Consider the following 20,028-nt stretch of genomic DNA (forward strand, 5'->3'; position numbering starts at 1 on the left):
TCAAAAAAGACGCTAAATCCAGGAGGATAGTTAAGAAGACATTGGGACCATTTGGGTGGACAACACAGAAACCTGCCCTAGAGAGGGACTGCTGGGAAATGAAAGCGAAGCTCCCAGGAGTTTGGGAAAACATGTTTTCAACTGCACTGGGCACTGGGGAGGGTTGGGAAACTTGACCGCTGCTGATGCCTGTTAGTGCTTGTTAGGTCAAGCTCATTCCTGATAAATCCTATTCATCTTGACTAGTCAATAATGAGGTTCTTAAACTTTCTTCCTAGTTGTTCAGTTTTGTGAAGCCAGAATCTCCTGCCTTTTGGACTGAATTCCTAATGTTTGTCATGTAATGTCAAGGTCGTTGATGGACACGTGGTCCTGTTCTAGGTAGTTGTAGAGATGGAAGATCTCTTTCAGGTCTGAGAAAATAACCAATCTTTTTTGTGTTTCAGATGAATCCAAGGAAAGGTTGGCTAGGATTTGCTGTAGTTGGCTGGTTAGCTCCTATAAAGCTATGTATGGCACAGCACTCTCTTTTAAGATCTGACAGTTCCCTCAGGTCCTCATAAGTCACATGAAATCCCATAGAGCATTTTGAAGTCACAAAAACTGTTACACTTTTCTTAGGCCCAAATCTTGTGGTCATTAGTGAAGTCACAAGATTGAACCAGGTGTAATGAGAATAGAATTTATACAACTCAATGTGACTTGAAGAGGATTATTGAATCTTATCCCTTCCTTAAGGTGACAAGACTGAAATTTAAAAATTAAAATGGGATTGATGCAAAGTTTTTTTTTTTTCCTTTTCTTTATAAAGTGATCTACCTGAATTTACAAGGCCCTTCTGTCATCTTCATAATTGCTAATCTGATAAACTAGCGTGTGCTAACTTTTAATTAACAGGTGTCATATGTGCATTTTAATAGCGTCTTTTGGACATGCCCCTTCACCTGGAGTAGAGATTCAGAGTGTGGGAATTCCTAGAGCCAAGCCAGATCCATGCAGGAGGCAACTAGACCTTGGGAGCCCTCTTAGATGTCATCAGACAGGTTGGCCCCCACTCCGTCAATTCTGGGTGGAGAGGTGGGTGGGAAAGGAGGGGAGTTGGAAGTGAGTCATTCTAGGCTAAATGTGATAAAGCAGGTCCCAAGTCAGCCAGGGACATCAGATAATGCAGTTTTATTGCTGGAGAGTGTATCTGTGACTCACTTGGCATTTTGTGGATTAGATCTTTCAGAATATTGTCACTGACTACGTTCAAAGCTCAGAAGTAAACCTTAGGATAGGTCTTTATACATTTATGTTTCATTTGAAATATATTTTATTTTTTAGAAAAGTTTTTTTAGATTAATCATAACCGGATATATACTATTTTTTGCTTATTTTCTTGCCAATATTTTCAGTTCTTGATCTCAGAGTGAGTCAGCATTTACTGACTGAAGACAGAAGAAATCAGTAGACTTTCAGCCTTCGTGCTACTAACAGTAATAATGATAATGATAATACTATCAAACACATATGAAGTTTCTTCCATGTCAGGCACTGGGCTAAGTGCTTTAACGCATTAATGCATTAACGCATTTAATTCCCATAAAAACTCTTTGAAATCCTGATTTTCTCCATTTACAGGTGAGGAGACTGAGGCATGCAGAGGTTAGTGACCTTCCTAAGGTCGCAAAGCTAGTAATGGTGGATCTGGGTCACAAGCATGTGATCAAATGCATACACACGTACATGCTACACTAACGGACTGGTGGATGCCAAGTATCTAAAACTCCTTAAGAAATAATCAAATTTTTACCTACACTCACTGACACACAGCATTTGCATTTCTTCAAGCCCAAAAGAAAGGATCAGGCCCTCCCCTGCTCTCAGGCCTAAAGCAGCAGTGTTCACATGGTAGTCTCTCAACAAATTATGTTATTGAGACGTATATTTGAATCACACTGCTCTATTCTGTCAGGCTCTGGGGTCATAATAAACTCTGCCAAGGTTTCAATATTTAGAACATTTTGATTGGTTCTCTAGTTCTGAGGTTGAACAGCTGTTTTCTTTCTTTCTAAAGGGCATTTACAATGATATTTTGGGATTTTCAGGCCAGAAGATCTCTGCTGCAACCACTCCTGCTGTAGTTGCATGAGAGCGACCAGAGAAAAGACACAAAGACATGGGCATGATATGCCCCAGTGACACTGTATTTACAAAAGAGGGCCAAGGGCTGCGTTTGACCCCAGGGCAGTAGTTTTTAGAAACCTTTCATATTCTAATTTGGCCTCAGTGGGTAGGGCGCCACTGGCCACATACACCCTGCTCTAGCTGCTTGGGACAGTGTCATTTGCACTGAGAAACAGCTCATTTGCTTTGCTTTTAGGATAATTTTCTCCTGAAGTTCTGAGGGCTTTGTCCATTTGCAAAGGTCTGGTTGAACGCTGGAATTTTGGAGGTGTTGATCTAATTGCTTTGACAGTTTAGACTATCAGGTTACCTCATTCTTGGCATGGGAGAGATTAGAATTGCCTCATTCCATAGTCCCAGTGGGTTGTGTGGGGAATAGGCATACACCGTGTTTAGTGCTAGCATTTTCCACAAAACACTCAAGTTTTGTTTGTTTAGTTTAATAGTGAAGACAAGAGAGAAGCAACTCCTGCCCCACTGCTGATGGCTACTTGCCATGGGGAGTACACTAGTCACCCTCTTCCCAACTTTCAAGTATCAGGTACAGTGCTTTGTAGGACAATGCAAGAAAGATGGACATTGCACATTGCCAACCTAGGGTGATTCCATGGTTCTCTTCTGTGTCTCAGGCCCAGCATGTGGTTTTTATGTCTCTTTTCAGCCCCCCACCCCTTACATGGAAGAAAACCATCCCTCTAGGTGTAACAGTGTTTATAGAACACACCTGCCCTAAAGGTAGCCCTGCTTATACTTGGTTATAACTCCAAATGGAAAAATAAAATGAAAAGAAAATCCTAACTAAGACCTTAGAAACTGAGACAATTAGTTATTTCTTCCTTCTAGCTCCTCCGTGGGCTACCTCAGTAGCCCATTTCCTTAGCAGGCCTCCTACCTTTTCTCCACTTCAGGGAGTATACCCATCCTCCTGGAAGGAAAAGAAAACCAACCTTTACTTCCCAAATATTTCCGGTTCTTGGCCTCCTTATTTCTGTTCACAGTTTTTTCCAAGGAGGTACAATCAAGGCCTTTGGCCACCCAATTATTGCTTAATAAACAATTAATGGGCAAAACCTTATAAGCATAAATAGTCTACCGACTAAGAATACTTAACATCCCCCCTCCAAATTTGTAGCTTTCTTCTACCTAATCCTTTGGAACTGATATCTAACGTCTCTTTGGAAAGGGGGAAGGAGAAATCACCTCCATCCATAGTCTTAACCATGAGAGTTGCTCTGGAAAGAATGTAAACATATTGTGTTCTTGACTTTAAAAGCCAGTACATTAACGCTTACCTTTAACCTCTACCCTGTAGATAGAAGGGAGAATAGAGAGCACTGCTTTTCCTTTCTACATGCTCTTCAATGTGCAAGTATATATTTTAATAACTTCCAAATCAAAATATGCATATTTCACTTGCATAGCAAACTTGTGTTTCATAGACAACCTTATTTTATTTAAACATAAACATCCAGAAGGAACCACCCCCCAATTAAGGGCATTTTAGTAAGGGTGATTGGAATGGGTCATCTCCTTTTCATGCCTTGTTGTCAAGTGGCAAAAAAATGAAACACCTTGTGAGAAGAGAATTCTGTTCTGATTGGTGAGGTCACAATGTCTACAGGCTAAAACCCTCGAAATCATGAAATTACTCAGAGCCTGTAATTTAAACTTTATTTCATATCTATCGTTAAATTACACAAAATCAGTGAATGGTTTATAAAGCTACACCATTGGACAGATGTTTACAGTTGAAATCATGAGATTTACATGATGATGTCAAAATGTATATTTATAACATCCCCTATATACAATCATCAGTATAGACAGAGAAAATGCACTTAATCTTTGCAAACCATGCATACCACAGCAATAACACGAGAAAGTATTTTCTGTAACAAGCTTTTCCACTGGCTCAGGCTTCATCCTCCTTTCCAAGAGTACCTAGCAGTTTGAAGAGCAATCATCTTCGATTAAAACTAAACCAAATTGAAATACCGTAGTGATCTACAGACTATTTTAAAAACACAACGTACACAAAATAGTTTTACTCTGAAACACTTTGACTTCAAGGTGCATTTTTAAAAAAATTCCTTTCAGGTTTTTAGGTCTCAGAATTCCCAGGCTTGCAATACTGTCAGACAAAACAAAAGCTAAAAATAGTGATACAAGCTCAGAGTCAAGAAAATCCATTTTAAACCTAAATACTTGGTTTCTTGTTCAGCGCGTGACCATATTATTACAGATAAAACTGGATTATACACATGAGCAGCTTGTACAAGATGTGACTTTATGGTCACACATCTAAGCATGTCTCTCCTGAAAATACAAATGTCACTTCCAGTCACCGTGTTTGATTTATAGCCAAGAGGTTAGTGTAAGTCCTTACAGAAGTATAGCAAAATCCATAAAAAGAAAACTGCCTAGAAACATGGTGCTTTGACAGCATAGTGGATTACAGACTTCTTTTCACGTTGCTCAATTCATAACTGATACCATAAAAGACTTTTTGCATAGACTTACACTACCAAATCACTCTCATTAATTCATACATTCCTGATATTTAGTCTCATTGCAGAACACTCTTTACTTTTGTTCTTTATTAAGGAAAAACCTGGCAGAAAGTTTTCTCCAAAATATCGAGGTGCAGTTTTCGGTGTTACTGAATAACTCTGGCTATCCTAATGCTTATTCTACCATTTTTGGCTCTTGTAATTATCTACAAATCTGTCAACATGAAAAAGAATTAAGGGGCTAGAGATAGGCAGCCCAACTGGAAACGTTACAATAAAGATGTACAAAAAGTAAGTAACAGTTCACATTTCAAGTTCAATTCTATCTGTTCAAGAATAACTTCAGCAATATTTGTAGGCACATTATCCTGTGCAAGAGTTTCTTGATAAGGACCTCACTACACAAACATTGATAAGACAACTCTATAGAAGGAAAGTCCTGACTTTAATCCAGGATTAGATACCACAATAAATTCAGCAACACGCCATTTAGATGATGAAGAAAGATTCTATACATGGGTTAGTTCAGAATGAGCACAATTCTGAGAAGCCTTGAAATGAATGAGAAGTGGCGCCAAAACGATTCCAGAATTGTTGAAATTACAGTGCCCTGAAAGTGTCTGGAAATTAGATCTTTATATAGGTGTTCCATTTGGGAAAAAAGTGTTTCATTTCATATGAGATACACCCTGTTTAAAACCTTTAAATGGTAAAAGGTAGAAAAAGTTTAAAATTTTAAACATGTCTTAATAAGATCTGAGTCCTGTTCTTGAAAAGCCAATATTTTTACATAAAACTACCCATGTTTGGAAGAGGAATTTTTCATTTTTTACAGTTTGGTAAAATTTATAAGCAGTTGTTACTCTATTTAAATAGGATCCTTGTTAAAGTCAGAAGAAAATGAAAGGCTTTGTGTTTCGTTTTAGCCATTTTATGTTTATACTTATGCTCACCCCTGGGAAAAAAACATTTGCTTCCAAGAAGGAAGGGCTTAGTGCCTCATGAATAATTTAAAGTCCATTTCTTAGCTGTAAGTTAAATGGTCACATTTTATGCTTTCATTTTGTCTCCATAACTAATTTAAGAACTTCTTAAAATATCTAAGCAGCAATTTCTGGTGAGTCTGGTTTGGCTTTTGGATCTCATAAATAGTCCAACCAAAAAAAAAACAAACAAAAAAAAGACAATTTAATTATATATTGAGATTTGTTTCATCCACGCACAGTGTAACATTGAATTGAAAGGCAACTGTAAAGGCAACAGCTAAACAATTTTGAACTTCCAGAATTAAGAAAGCAGGATGGGTTTGGACACTTTCATCTTTTAAGATATGCCATCTCTTCAGTGGCGCTTTGGGAGAAGTGTGCACAAGCCTTTCTGAGCCATTTAACGCCATTTCTCTACACTGCCTATGTAGTCATTGGTGCCACTGCTGGCGCTGCTATCATTCTGCTCTTGGCCCGGGTTCTGCTTCTGGCCTTCCCGGTTCTCCCCCAGCCTCAAACTCTGAGTCGCATTCTGAATCAGATTCTGAGTCAGATTCTGATTTGCATTCGGATTGGGGTTCTGACTCAGATTCTGACTCGGGTTCTGGCTCTGGCCCTGACTCTGGCTCTGGAAATGGGTCTGAAGGAACCTTCCCTTCAGAAATTTCCTTTGTTCCTGACGCTTCCGCCTGGCCTCCTGATGCTCTTTCTGCCTCATAAACTGATACCTTTGCAAAAAGAGGTCTTTCGCATAGCTGTACAACTCCATATCCAGAAAATTCAGCCCCTCAATACGCTTTTGGGTCTCCTCACTGATCTCTACACTAGAAGCCCTGGTGGTATTATATTGGGTAAATGGTGAGATAAAGTTCATGTTGAAGGTTTTCTCAAACAGATATTGGGTCTTCCGCTGAAACTCAGTGAGGCCGAAGAACGCCATGTGCTTCAGATTTGATTTGGCGCTTTCCAGAAGGACCTTGTTTCTTTGCTTTTCCGGCATGACAGAGAGGTTGTAGCAGCCTACCAGGGTCAGGTCAGAGAGCATGCGTACCTGGCGGTTGTTGGCCAGATTATAGGGACAGTCCATGAACTCTCTGAGGGGGCAGCCAGACCAGTCATCCCCAGTGTAGCAGCTGGGCAGCTCTTCGGAAGTCGGAGGCCTTCCATCGCAGACATGCAGAGACGCTTTCCATGTCGCCCCTCTCTGGACATGCCTCCACTCGCTCAAGTACCGCGACACTGGGTCTCGGAGAATGGTGATGTAGTGGAAGTTCCTACGGAGAAAGTACCAAAAGCAACAGTCAAAAACCGTGGGTGACTTGAATGATGGGAATGTGGATTGCGCTTGTCCTGTGAACTAGGCTGCAGTCCCCTCTCTGAATCCCACTAGCCTGGACACAGAGCTCATTGTCTCACTCAGTTTGCTGATACTTCACCTAAAGCAAGTATGGCAAGGTTAGACTCAAGACATCCATGATGTTTCATACTCTCCGTCCCTAAACCACCATTTACTGATTATGGAATGGAGACTGAGTGGAAGCAAATGACTTCCTGAAGTGAAATGAAGTTGGTGAGTGAACTCAAACGCTGATCTTTCTTTTCGTTCCTTCTTTCTTTCTTTTTTTTTTTTGCAGTTTTGACCGGGGCCAGGCTTGAACCCGCCACCCCTGGTATGTGGGGCCGGCACCCTACTCCTTGAGCCACAGGTACCGCCCCTGTTCTTTCTTATTAAATGTGCACAAGCACTCTTCCGCTATCCAGTACAATCTAGGTATCTTATTTAAGAAAAAAAATAAAAAACCTCTTTGAAAGACTGATGTGATACCCTTGATTCCAGCCATTGTCATAATATGGCTCATACGTTATGAAAGTGGAATGTAGAGATAGGCAGAGCAGCCCGGGGGCCTCCAGAAATAAACGCTGTGGTTAGTCACTGACTGAAATAGACATGGTAGCTGCCAATGGCATATATGCAAGCTGCTATGATGGTTCAGCCTTTGCTCACATGATAACATTCCCAGGATAGGAAAGTGAACTCCGTTGGCTCCAAAATGTCCTATTTCTTTACCTACTAAAAGGACATGTGGATGTCAGCAAGTGCGGAGGCTTTGCTGCCTGGCTATCTTCTCTTTAGAGCTTCAAACAGATGAAGTTCTTTGCTCAAATAGCAGACTAACATTTAAAGTCCACGCTGACACACTCACACCCAGACACAGTGGACGCATCATACTCCAGAAACATCAAGGCTTATGATGCGATCAGGCATACTCAGAGAAACTTCCCTGGAATTGGGCTTTTCATGAGAAATGAGTTTCCACTCGGGTACAGCGGAGGAAGGATGAGGTCACGGAGGGCACAGTGTGGATGGAAAACAACAATAAACATTGAATATTAGCATTCACATTCTTAAACGAAAGCTGGAGAAAGGCCTGCCGCTTTTCTGAAGTGTTCATTCCCATCTGAGGCAGCGATGCATGGAAAGCCAAAGGGAGCCTACTAAACCACCTGCCTGACTGAATGCTGGCTGGTGTCCTGGGAGGAAACATTTCTCCCAATTCTTGGGCATCCAGCAACTCAAGCATCTTGATATCTAGACTCTGTGCCTCTATGGTAGTGTTTCCTCTGCCTGAAATGATCTTCCTTCTTTGACTGGAAAATCCTACTGATCCTTCGTGTTCCAGCTCAAGTACCATCTCACTTTTTAGAAAATTAACCTCACTCCTTGCTGTCCACCATGACTTCCTCCTCTGTGTGGCCAGAGCACATCCACAATGACTTGTTATGATTCCACTTAAACTTCGTTTTCCAGGACAGGAGCTGTGTCCTATTCTGCTAAAATGTGTAATCTTCATCCTGTCCATTCCGACTTTGTACTTTGGCCTTTCTACCTGGCACAAAGCAGAATGTCAGTAACTCCTTTAGCTTCTTATTTCATGAACTATTCTGGAGAAGAGGAAGGAGAGAGCTGAAGACATACTCCATCATATAAAAACTTTGAGCGGGCAGCACCTGTGGCTCAAAGGGGTAGGGTGCTGGCCCCATATGCTAGAGGTGGCGGGTTCAAACCCAGCCCCGGCCAAAAACAAAACAAACAAAAAACCCTCTGAGCAGTCCTCCAAATGGGCCTTGCAAAACTCACAAGTTTTTCTGGAATCATCTTCACTTATCTCACTATTTTTCCTAAGACCTGACCTTGGGGGTGGCACTAAAATTCATCTCTGTAAGGAGCCACTGCTAGAGTAGCAGCTTGTGTTCCCCAGGAGCTTTTACCAACAAAGATGAATATTATGCCTGTGGGCTCACTGCTTCCACTTCTAGTTTTAATATTTGCTCATTCATTCACACATTCAGTACATATTTATTGAGCCTTATGCCTTCAGGCAATAGTTTAGTGGCAATTAGTCTGATTATTTGGAAAGAAATAAATTTATTAGGTCCAGTGACACATTTGGATTAACTTTTCAACCAGCTTTTCCAGTCATGCATTGTAATGGGGGCTGCTGAGCATTCCAAACCCCCACAATGGAGTCACCTTCATGCTTAGCTGACAGTCCTCCTGCCCTAATTTATTTTATTGGCTTGAGCCTACAGTGACATCTTCTGGTAAATCTAAAGAGTGCACCACTGTGCAAGTCTGAGGCTCTCCTTCCTGAACACTTGCCCTTGCCTTTCAGACCAAACAGATCCCAGCCACCAAGGTTAGTGTCAGCATCAGTGTTAAGTAAGCACCATCCTCACAGGGAGAGAAAGAAGGTAACAGAGAGAGTCAGAGACCAACATTCCGAGAGTCTCTCCTGTTATGCATGTGTGAATCAGAGGTTGCTTAGTGCTCCTGTGAGATAAGTACAGTCCCGTGTGGCCAGTCTCAGTCTCTCCATCAGTGTTTTCCAACCTTTCTTATCTCGTGGTGCACTTGAACCTACAATGAAACTTCCATGACACACTTAAATTATGATCATCCATAAAAAAGACTGAAGTAAAGACTATATACTTGCTATGCTTTGAACTTCTTTTGAAAATAAGTTAATTAATGATCTTTACAAATGTTCACAGCACACGTAAGATCCTCTCGGGGCACATCAATGGAAAATCCCTGCTCTATAGTGAAGGGGTTATCACTGCAGCAGAGAAATGAGAGGGGCCTGCACACACACATGTGTAACTTCTGTGGTGATAGCAGCTGCCTAGAATCAGGTGACAATATCTCTGGAGATCCAAAGAGTGTGGAAAGCCCCCTTGTTCCTGGGGAAGTAATCTTGGGGGCCCATATTGCCTCAACTGAATCGCTGCTGCTGGAAAATATGACCCAACAGGTAAGAAGAAAGATCTGCTGAAGGGTAGATGTCCAGTGTCCAGAGGCCTCCTGAATTGTGTGGTGTGCTGTAGGTGGGAAGGCAGATAGGGATAACACCTGGGAAGTTTGGTTGGCTAAAGAATCCAGGAAGCTGGCTGGAGTTCTTCCTTTTTTGATTTGGGATGCCATGCCTTTCTCTTGCTTTTTCTCTCTCCGCACTCCCCATCTTCCTTCTTTTACTCCCTGCTCTCTCTCTTTCTCATCTCTCCTCCCCATTCCCTAACATAAAATAAACTTTATCAAAATAAAAATAAAAAGAATCCAGGATGTTCATTATTCGGAGGGAGGAACTTTCAGGACAAAATCAGAGAACCCGTCTTCCCAAGCAGAGCACCTGGGATGGGGAAGCCCAGCCTGTTGGGGATGTGGTTGGGGAGGTCACTGAACACAGACAGTGGTACTCTCCCTGTGGTTGGCTCAAGCCAGTTCAAGACTTGCCTGCTCGCAGCACCAAATGTGTGCCTGGCACTAAAACAGGCACTGGGGACCCAGCCAAGGATAAGATATGGAGAAGAAAGAGGGGCAAACTGGGTTGGGTCAAAGCCACCTGGACAACTGTCTTGCAGTAGAAGGTAGAAAACCTTTAACTGTGTTGTGCTTATAAGGGCACCATGGGCATACTGAAGCATCAGACAGTCATTAAATTAACCCAAGTAACTTCTGGAGAGTTATGATTCCAATTGTAAAATGCAACACTTGGTCATTTTAATTAAGTGATGTATTTGGTCACAAGAGAATCCTATTTTATATTAGAAATACTAAAGATAGTATTTCCATATAATGTAGTATTAACAACTGGAGTCTGTGCAGGGTGTGTTGAATGCACTTCACAGTGACTTTAGCTTAGCCTAAGGGTAGGGCAGAGTTTCTATAGTTTTATTTTGAAATACAAGTAAGAATTAGATGAGGCAAGGAGAGGGGAAAAGAGGATGAGACAGAAGGATCAGCATGAGTAGTGGCACAGAGGTATAAAGTAGCCTGTTGCATGAGAAAAATGTATTAAAAAAATCTTACCAGGGGACGGTGTCTGTGGCTCAAAGGGGTAGGGCAATGGTGAGTTCAAACCCAACCCCGGCCAAAAACTGAAAAAAAAAAAATCTTACCAGGGCCGCACATGGTGGCTCATGCCTATAATCCCAGCACTCTGGGAAGCTGAGGAGGGTGGATTGCTTGAGTTCAGGAGTTTGAGACCAGGCAGAGCAAGGGTGAGACCCTGTCTCTAAAAATAGCTGGGCATTGTGGTGGGTGCCTGAGTCCCAAGCTACTTGGGAGGCTGAGGCAAGACAATGGCTTGAGCCCAAGAGTTTGAGGTTGCTGTGAGCTAGGCTAATGCCATGGCACTCTAGTCTGGGGCAGCACAGTGAGACTCCATGTCAAAGAAAGTATCTTCTAGGGAGTTAAGGAGTAGTGTCAGGAACTGAGGCTGAAACAGTAGCCAGGGACCTGGTTGTAAAAGGCTTCCAATTCCATAATACAGAATGGAGACTTAATTCTGTAGGCAACAGGGAGGCCTTAAAGGAGAAGAGTTTTAAGTAGGCACATGACATGATGAGATCTGTATTTTAGAAAGGTCATTAAGTAGTACAGTGTACAGATATGAAATGAGGGAAATTAGTTAAGAAGTGACTACAGAAGACAAAGCAAATGAGAAGGAGGGGCTGATGAGAGAAATATTTAGCAGGTAGAAGTGACCAAAGGAATACAGAGAAAAGGGAGGGGCAGTTTGGATCCCTCCGGAGTCTCCAGGTCTGAGGTGCCTGTGGGACATCTGAGGAGAGAGTTGAATGGACAGAGCTAGCACTCTGAGAGCAATGTGGCTAAAGATAAAGCTATGGGGCGGCCAGCAGACCAGGATGATCTACTTTGGGATCTGTTTCTAATTCCATTTATGCAGCTTCAGGTATTTGAAGACAGAATTTATATGCCCCCAGTCTTTTCTTCTTTATGCTAAAAATGGTTTTTAACTATTCTCTCCACCACTTCACGGCCCCTCATTATCCTGTTGTTTTCCCCTGAATGTACCCTAGTCACTGGAACACAGCCCTCCAAGGATGATGTGATAGGTAACGAGAAGACACAATCTGTCATCACCTTCCTCCTTCCTGACACCGTTTCTCTTCAATTGGCCTCAGATCACATGGCAGCCATGACACACTACAGACACACAGTAAGCTAATTGGTTTCATTCTTTCACACATATGCCATTTCAAAACCCAATCTATATTGTCCTCGACTGATGGAGTTTATCTGTGGTCCAGTTTAATTTCTTCTTGTTAGAATGAATCTAAGCTTGTCCAAAACACATCTGGGGAGGGGGGGAAGACAAGATGGCTGACTGAAGCCAGCTTTCCACAGAGGCTCCTGTCCAGAAAGAGAGTTAAAGGACAGAAATTTAGCAAGTAACCTGGTGGATTAGAGCTGCACCAAGAGAGAAGGTTGAAGAATGCACATCAACCCCGCTGAGGTGAGCTGAAACCCCAAGGATGCAGACAAAAGGTACAACAAAATCCATCACCAAGCGGACGGGAGTCCCCTCCCCCATGAGAACGGCTCAGAGTGCCCCACAAACAAATGAGCAGAGTTCAAAGGTCCTCCCACTACACTCCACGGGAAAGACCCTCTAAAAACTGGACCTACCAGGAGCCAGGGACAAGATGGTTGACTAAAGCCAGCTTTCCACAGAGGCTCCCATCCAGAAGGAGAGTTAAAGGGACAGAAATTTGGCAAGTAACCTGGTGGATTAGAGCTGCACCAAGAGAGAAGGTTGAAGAACGCACATCAACCCCATTCAGGTGAGCTGTGACCCCAAGGATAAAAACAAAAGGTACAAAATCCATCACCAAGCGGATGGGAGTCCCCTCCCCCATGAGAATGGCTGGGAGTGTCCCACAAACAAACGAACAGAGTTCAAAGGTCCTCCCACTACAATCCACGGGAGACACCCTCCAAAAACTGGACCTAACTCCCCTACTAGGGTGACACAGTGTTCTCCTGCCAGGCATAAAACTGTATAAAACTGTATATATTCTCTACCTGCAATTCTGAGCTCCCAGCACTCCCCTCCACTCTCACTCTGAGGTCTGGAGGCCTGTTCCCCAGGAGTCCAGATTCTTGGGTGATTTTTCGAGGGGTGTGGACGTGGCCTAGACTGCAACTGATTAGTCCTGATTTTGCTGCATGGGTGTGAGAAGAGGACGGTCGGCTGAGAGGGAACCACGCTGCCGGAGGGGTGGTGCCCTGAGGCGCACAGCGGCAGCCGTTTTTGGCAACAATAGGGCTCACTCCCAGATATTCCGAAACCACAAACCCTGTCTCCCTGGGCAAACAGAGGAGGCCAAGCATCTTCTCAGGTGGCAACCACCACGGAACAGATCTGGGACAGAAACGCAGGCCCTGTAAGTAAAAGGTTTGCCTGAGGCGGTACCGGCCTGGGTGGAGTGCAGGGACTAGAAAAAGCACGGACAGAGCCAGAAAATTCTCAGAGTGGGACTGAACAACAGGACAACTTTACTGAGCCTAAGACACACCCGGCCCTCAGGGGATCGTCAGCCTATAGACAAAGGAAGGCAGGAGGCTAGAACTGACAGCTAACTGAATACAAACCTCCAGGAGCAAAGACAGGGCCTGAAGTGCAGGTTCTGGGAACTCAAAACAGCTTCTCTTCTGCAGGGGAATTTAGCAGGGACAGAAACAAATTCCAGCAAAGTTGTTCTGATCTGTCAGTAACATCAAGCAGGGGCGGGGCTGGAACTGAGTGAACACCCCCCAGCCTCCATCAAGCGCCCGAGGTTGTCAGAACTCACCTTGCCCTGCTGGATAGAGGCATAGAGGCTGGACAGTGGCCTGGCTGAGCAGATATAGATTTCCTTGTGATTCAGGCAGGTCCAAACCCCTGGAGTATCTGCTCACTGGAGGCAACTGGGTCACAGCCCTGCGGGGCTAAAGGTGACTGGGTGTGACAGAGGTACAAGGTGGGGAAGGAAGCATCAACCTTCCCAGACTAATCTATTTGCTGGGTGGGTCCTCCTGACTTCAGGGAGCACCAGAGCAAGTCATATCTGAGTTGTCACCAGACCCCTGTGATCCAGTTCCCACAGACTTTTTAAACTCTCCCACCTGACACAGGGGCTGACTGACACAATTGATTTGGACCTTTTGAACTGAGCCAATCGCCCAAGGACTATTCAAGTGGTGCCCTGGGAGTGTAGTTGTAGGAAGGTTTGATTTTACTTTTCCAATTGTTGTCTGTGGGGGGCGGGGTGATTTAATTGCTGGTATTTCTCTAGAGCTGAGACTTCAACCCAGAGTAACTGTTTCAGTAGGGTCAGACAGAGACCAGCTTAAAACAAAACAGAACCACTTAGCCCCACCACACCAAACAGGTCCCCAGTTTCTCAGGCCGTAGCACTGGGGTCTTCAACAAAGCTCCAGGGGAAAACTCAAACAGTGTAAAATAATCAAGAGGCGGAATCAGCGGAAAAACTCCGGTAACATGAATAAACAGGATAGATCAACCCCACCCACCCAAAAAAAATATGGCAGATGTAACTGAAGATCCCATTCATAAACAGCGGGCCGAGATGTCAGAAATCGAATTCAGGATTTGGATTGCAAACAAGATTAATAGAATGGAGAAAAATTTGGAATTAGAAATTTGAGGAGCAATTCAAAAGTCGGAATTAGAAATTCGAGGAGAAATTCAAAAGTTGTCTCAAGAATTTAACGAATTTAAAGACAAAACCACCAAAGATTTTGATGCACTGAAGCAAGAATTTGCAGCCCTCAAAGATCTGAAAAATACAGTAGAATCCGTCAGTAACAGAGTGGAGCAAGCAGAAGAAAGGATTTCTGACATCGAAGACAAAGCTTTTGAACGCTCCCAAACTCTCAAAGAGGAAGAGAAATGGAGAGCAAAAACAGATCATTCTCTCAGAGAGCTCTAGGATAATTCAAAGAAGGTTAATATCCGCCTAATTGGAATCCCTGAAAGTGATGATGTGGCTTCACAAGGCACAGAGGCCTTCTCCATGAAATTATGAAAGAAAATTTTCCAGACATGCCAAGAGATTCTGAAAATCAGATAGCAGACAGTTTCAGAAACCCAGCATGACTCAATATGAATAAGACATCCCCCAAGCATATCATAATTAACTTCACTAAAGTTAATATGAAGGAGAAAATTCTGAAAGCAGCCAGACATAAGAAATCCATTACCTACAAAGGGAAGAATATTAGAATGACTGGAGATCTCTCTGCTAAAACTTTTCAAGCCAGAAGAGGGTGGTCATCGACTTTTAATCTCTGAAAGCAAAATAACTTTCAACCCCGGATCCTGTATCCTGCTAAACTGAGTTTCATTTATGATGGAGAAATTAAATACCTTAATGACATTCATATGTTGAAGAAATTTGCCATAACAAACGAGCTCTTCAGGATATTCACAGACCTATCCTCCATAATGACCAGCCCAATCCTCTACCACAAAAGTAAACTCACTCAGAAACTTTTGATCAAACTCCAACTTCCACAGTGGCAAAAGGATTAAAAATGTCCACTGGACTTTCGATAAACTCGATACCCAAAATTTTACCAGACTTATAAATATTCTCCATTAATGTGAATGGCTTAAACTGTCCTCTGAAGAGGTACAGGTTAGCTAACTGGATACAAAAACTCAGGCCAGATATTTGCTGCATACATGAGTCACATCTTACCTTAAAAGATAAATATAGACTCAGGGTGAAAGGATGGTTGTCCATATTTCAGGCAAATGGTAATCAGAAAAAAGCAGGTGTTGCAATTCTATTTGTAGACACAATAGGCTTTAAACCAACAAAAGTAAGGAAGGATAAGAATGGTCACTTCATATTTGTTAAGGGTAATACTCAATATGATGAGATTTCAATTATTAATATTTATGCACCCAACCAGAATGCACCTCAATTTATAAGAGAAACTCTAATAGATATGAGCAACTTGATTTCCTCCAGCTCCATAATAGTCAGAGATTTCAACACTCCTTTGGCAGTGTTGGATAGATCCTCCAATAAGAAGCTAAGCAAAGAAATTTTAGATTTAAACCTAACCATCCAACATTTGGATTTAGCAGACATCTACAGAACATTTCATCCCAACAAAACTGAATACACATACTTCTCATCAGCCCACGGAACATACACCAAAATCAATCACATCTTAGGTCACAAGTCTAACCTCAGTAAACTTAAAGGAATAGAAATTATTCCTTGCATCTTCTTGGACCACCATGGAATAAAAGTTGAACTCAGTAACAAAAGGAATCTGCATACTCATACAAAAACATGGAAGTTAAATAACCTTATTTAGAATGATAGCTGGGTCAGAGATAAGATTGAGAAGGAAATTGCCAAATTTTTGGAACAAAACGACAATGAAGACACAAATTATCAGAACCTCTGGGATACCGCAAAGGCAGTCCTAAGAGGGAAATTTATAGCACTGTAAGCCTTCCTCAAGAGAATGGAAAGCGAGGAAGTTAACAACTTAATGGGACATCTCAAGCAACTGGAAAAGGAAGAACATTCCAACCCCAAACCCAGTAGAAGAAAAGAAATAACCAAAATCAGAGCAGAATTAAATGAAATTGAAAACAAAAGAATTATACAACAGATCAATAAATCAAAAAGATGATTTTTTGAAAAGGTCAATAAAATAGATAAAACTTTGACTAATCTAACCAGGAAAAAAAGAGTAAAATCTCTAACCTCATCAATCAGAAATGACAAAGACAAAATAACAATAGACTCCTCAGAAATTCAAAAAATCCTTAATGAATATTACAAGAAACTTTATTCTCAGAAATATGAAAATCTGAAGGAATTTGACCGATACTTGGAAGCACGTCACCTTCCAAGACTTAGCCAGAATTAAGTAAAAATGTTGAACAGGCCAATATCAAGTTCTGAAATAGCATCAACCAAACGAAATCTCCCTAAAAAGAAAAGTCCAGGACCAGATGGCTTCAGGTCAGAATTCTACAAAACCTTTAAAGAGGAATTAGTACCTATATTACTCAACCTGTTCCAAAATGTAGAAAAAGAAGGAAGACTACCCAACACGTTCTATGAAGCAAACATCACCCTGATCCCCAAACCAGGAAAAGACCCAACAAGAAAAGAAAATTATAGACCAATATCAATAATGAATATAGATGCAAAAATATTCAACAAGATCCTAACAAACAGAATCCAGCAACACATCAAACAAATTATACAAACCGACCAAGTCAATTTTATCCCAGGGTCTCAAGGCTGGTTCAATATACGTAAATCTATAAGTATAATTCAGCACATAAACAAATTAAAAGACAAAGACCATATGATTCTCTCAATTGAAGCAGAAAAAGCTTTTGATAATATCCATCATCCCTTCATGATCAGAACACTTAAGATAATTGGTATAGAAGGGACATTTCTTAAACTGATAGAGGCCATCTACAGCAAACCCACAGCCAATATCATATTGAATGGAGTTAAACTGAAATCATTTCCACTCAGATCAGGAACCAGATAAGGCTGGTTCTCCATTGTCTCCACTGCTCTTTAACATTGTAATGGAAGTTTTAGCCATCGCAATTAGGGAAGAAAAGGTGATCAAGGGTATCCATATAGGGTCAGAAGAGATCAAACTTTCATTCTTCGCAGATGATATGATTGTGTATCTGGAAAACACCAGTGATTCTACTACAAAACTCTTAGAAGTGATCAAGGAATACAGCAGCATCTCAGGTTATAAAATCAACATTCATTAATTCGTAGCCTTTATATATACCAACAATAGTCAAGCTGAAAAAACAGTTAAGGACTCTATTCCATTCACAGTAGTGCCAAAGAAGACGAAATATTTGGGAGTTTATCTAACAAAGGACGTGAAAGATCTCTATAAAGAGAACTATGAAACTCCAAGAAAAGAAATAGCTGAAAATGTTAACAAATGAAATACATATGATGCTCATGGCTGGGAAGAATCAACATTGTTAAAATGTCCATACTACCCAAAGCAATATACAATTTTAGTGCAATCCCTATTAAAGCTCCACTGTCATACTTTAAAGATCTTGAAAAAATAATACTTCGTTTTATATGGAATCAGAAAAAACCTCGAATAGCCAAGACATTACTCAGAAATAAAAACAAAGCAGGAGGAATCATGCTACCAGACCTCAGACTATACTATAAATCGATAGTGATCAAAACAGCATGGTACTGGCACAAAAACAGAGAAGTAGATATCTGGAACAGAATAGAGAACCAAGAGATGAATCCAGCTACTTACCGTTATTTGATCTTTGACAAGCCAATGAAAAACATTCAGTGGGGAAAAGATTCCCTATTTAACAAATGGTGCTGGGTGAACTGGCTGGCAACCTGTAGAAGACTGAAACTGGACCCACACCTTTCACCATTAACTAAGATAGACTCTCACTGGATAAATTATTTAAACTTAAGACACGAAACTATAAAAATGCTAGAAGAGAGTGCAGGGAAAACCCTTGAAGAAATTGGTCTGGGAGAGTATTTTATGAGGAGGACCCCCCGGGCAATTGAAGCAGCTTCAAAAATACACTACTGGGACGTGATCAAACTAAAAAGCTTCTGCACAGCCAAGAACACAGTAAGTAAAACAAGCAAACAGCCCTCAGAATGGGAGAAGATATTTGCAGGTTATGTCTCTGACAAAGGTTTAATAACCAGAATCCACAGAGAACTCAAACGTATAAGCTGGAGAAGAACAAGTGATCCCATTGCAGGCTGGACAAGGGACTTGAAGAGAAGCTTCTCTGAAGAAGACAGGCGCACGGCCTACAGACATATGAAAAAGTGCTCATCATCTTTAATCATCAGAGAAATGTAAATAAAAACTACTTTGAGATATCATCTAACTCCAGTAAGATTAGCCCATATCACAAAATCCCAAGACCAGAGATGTTGGCGTGAATGTGGAGAAAAGGGAACACTTCTACACTGCTGGTGGGAATGCAAATTAATACATTCCTTTTGGAAAGATGTTTGGAGAACACTTAGAGATCTAAAAATAGATCTGCCATTGAATCCTATAATTTCTGTACTACGTATATACCCAGAAGACCAAAAATCACATCATAACAAAGATATTTGTACCAGAATGTTTATTGCAGCCCAATTCATAATTGCTATGTCATGGAAAAAGCACAAGTGCCCCTTGATCCACGAATGGATTAATAAATTGTGGTATATGTACACCATGGAATATTACGCAGCTTTAAAGAAAGATGGAGACTTTACCTCTTTCATGTTTACATGGATGGAGCTGAAACATATTCTTCTTAGTAAAGTATCTCAAGAATGGAAGAAAAAGTATCCAATGTACTTAGCCCTATTATGAAACTAATTTATGGCTTTCATATGAAAGCTATAACCCAGTTATATCCTAAAAATATGGGAAGGGGGAGAGGGAAGGGAGGGAGGAGGGAGGATGGGCGGAGGGAGGGTGATTGGTGGGTTACACCTGCGGTGCATCTTACAAGGGTACATGTCAAACTTAGTAAATGTAGAATATAAATGTCTTAATGGTATAACTAAGAAAATGCCAGGAAGGCTATGTTAATCAGTGTGATGAAAATGTGTCAAACTGTTTATAAAACCAGGGTATGGTGCCCCATGATCTCATTAATGTACACAGCTATGATTTAATAATAATAATAATAAAGAATGCAAAACTAACTTATGGCTTTCACATGAAAGCTATAACCCAGTTATAACCTAAGAATAGGGGGAAGAGGGAGAGGGAGGGGGGATGATGGGCGGAGGGAGGGTGATTGGTGGGATTACACCTGCAGTGCATCTTACAAGGGTACATGTGAAACTTAGTAAATGTAGAATATAAATGTCTTAACAGAATAATAACTAAGAAAATGCCAGGAAGGCTATGTTAACCAGTGTGATGGAAATGTGTCAAACGGTCTATAAAACCAGTCCATGGTACCCTACGA

At 41.5% G+C, this 20,028-nt stretch overlaps 1 protein-coding gene across 4 annotated transcripts in view; it reads right to left on the reverse strand.

Moving 5' to 3' along the window:
* Positions 1-3,826: 3,826 nt before the first annotated feature.
* HS6ST2 (heparan sulfate 6-O-sulfotransferase 2) overlaps positions 3,827-20,028 on the reverse strand; it is a 387,013-nt gene continuing 370,811 nt past the window's right edge. For all 4 annotated transcript variants that reach the window (XM_053580636.1, XM_053580633.1, XM_053580634.1 and 1 more), the window contains one exon: positions 3,827-6,939. In XM_053580636.1, the coding sequence (XP_053436611.1) occupies positions 6,066-6,939 (874 nt within the window). In that variant the 3' untranslated portion in view covers positions 3,827-6,065. The remainder of the gene's footprint in view (positions 6,940-20,028) is intronic.

This window comes from Nycticebus coucang, chromosome X (assembly GCF_027406575.1).
Source record: "Nycticebus coucang isolate mNycCou1 chromosome X, mNycCou1.pri, whole genome shotgun sequence".
Lineage (NCBI taxonomy): Eukaryota > Metazoa > Chordata > Mammalia > Primates > Lorisidae > Nycticebus > Nycticebus coucang.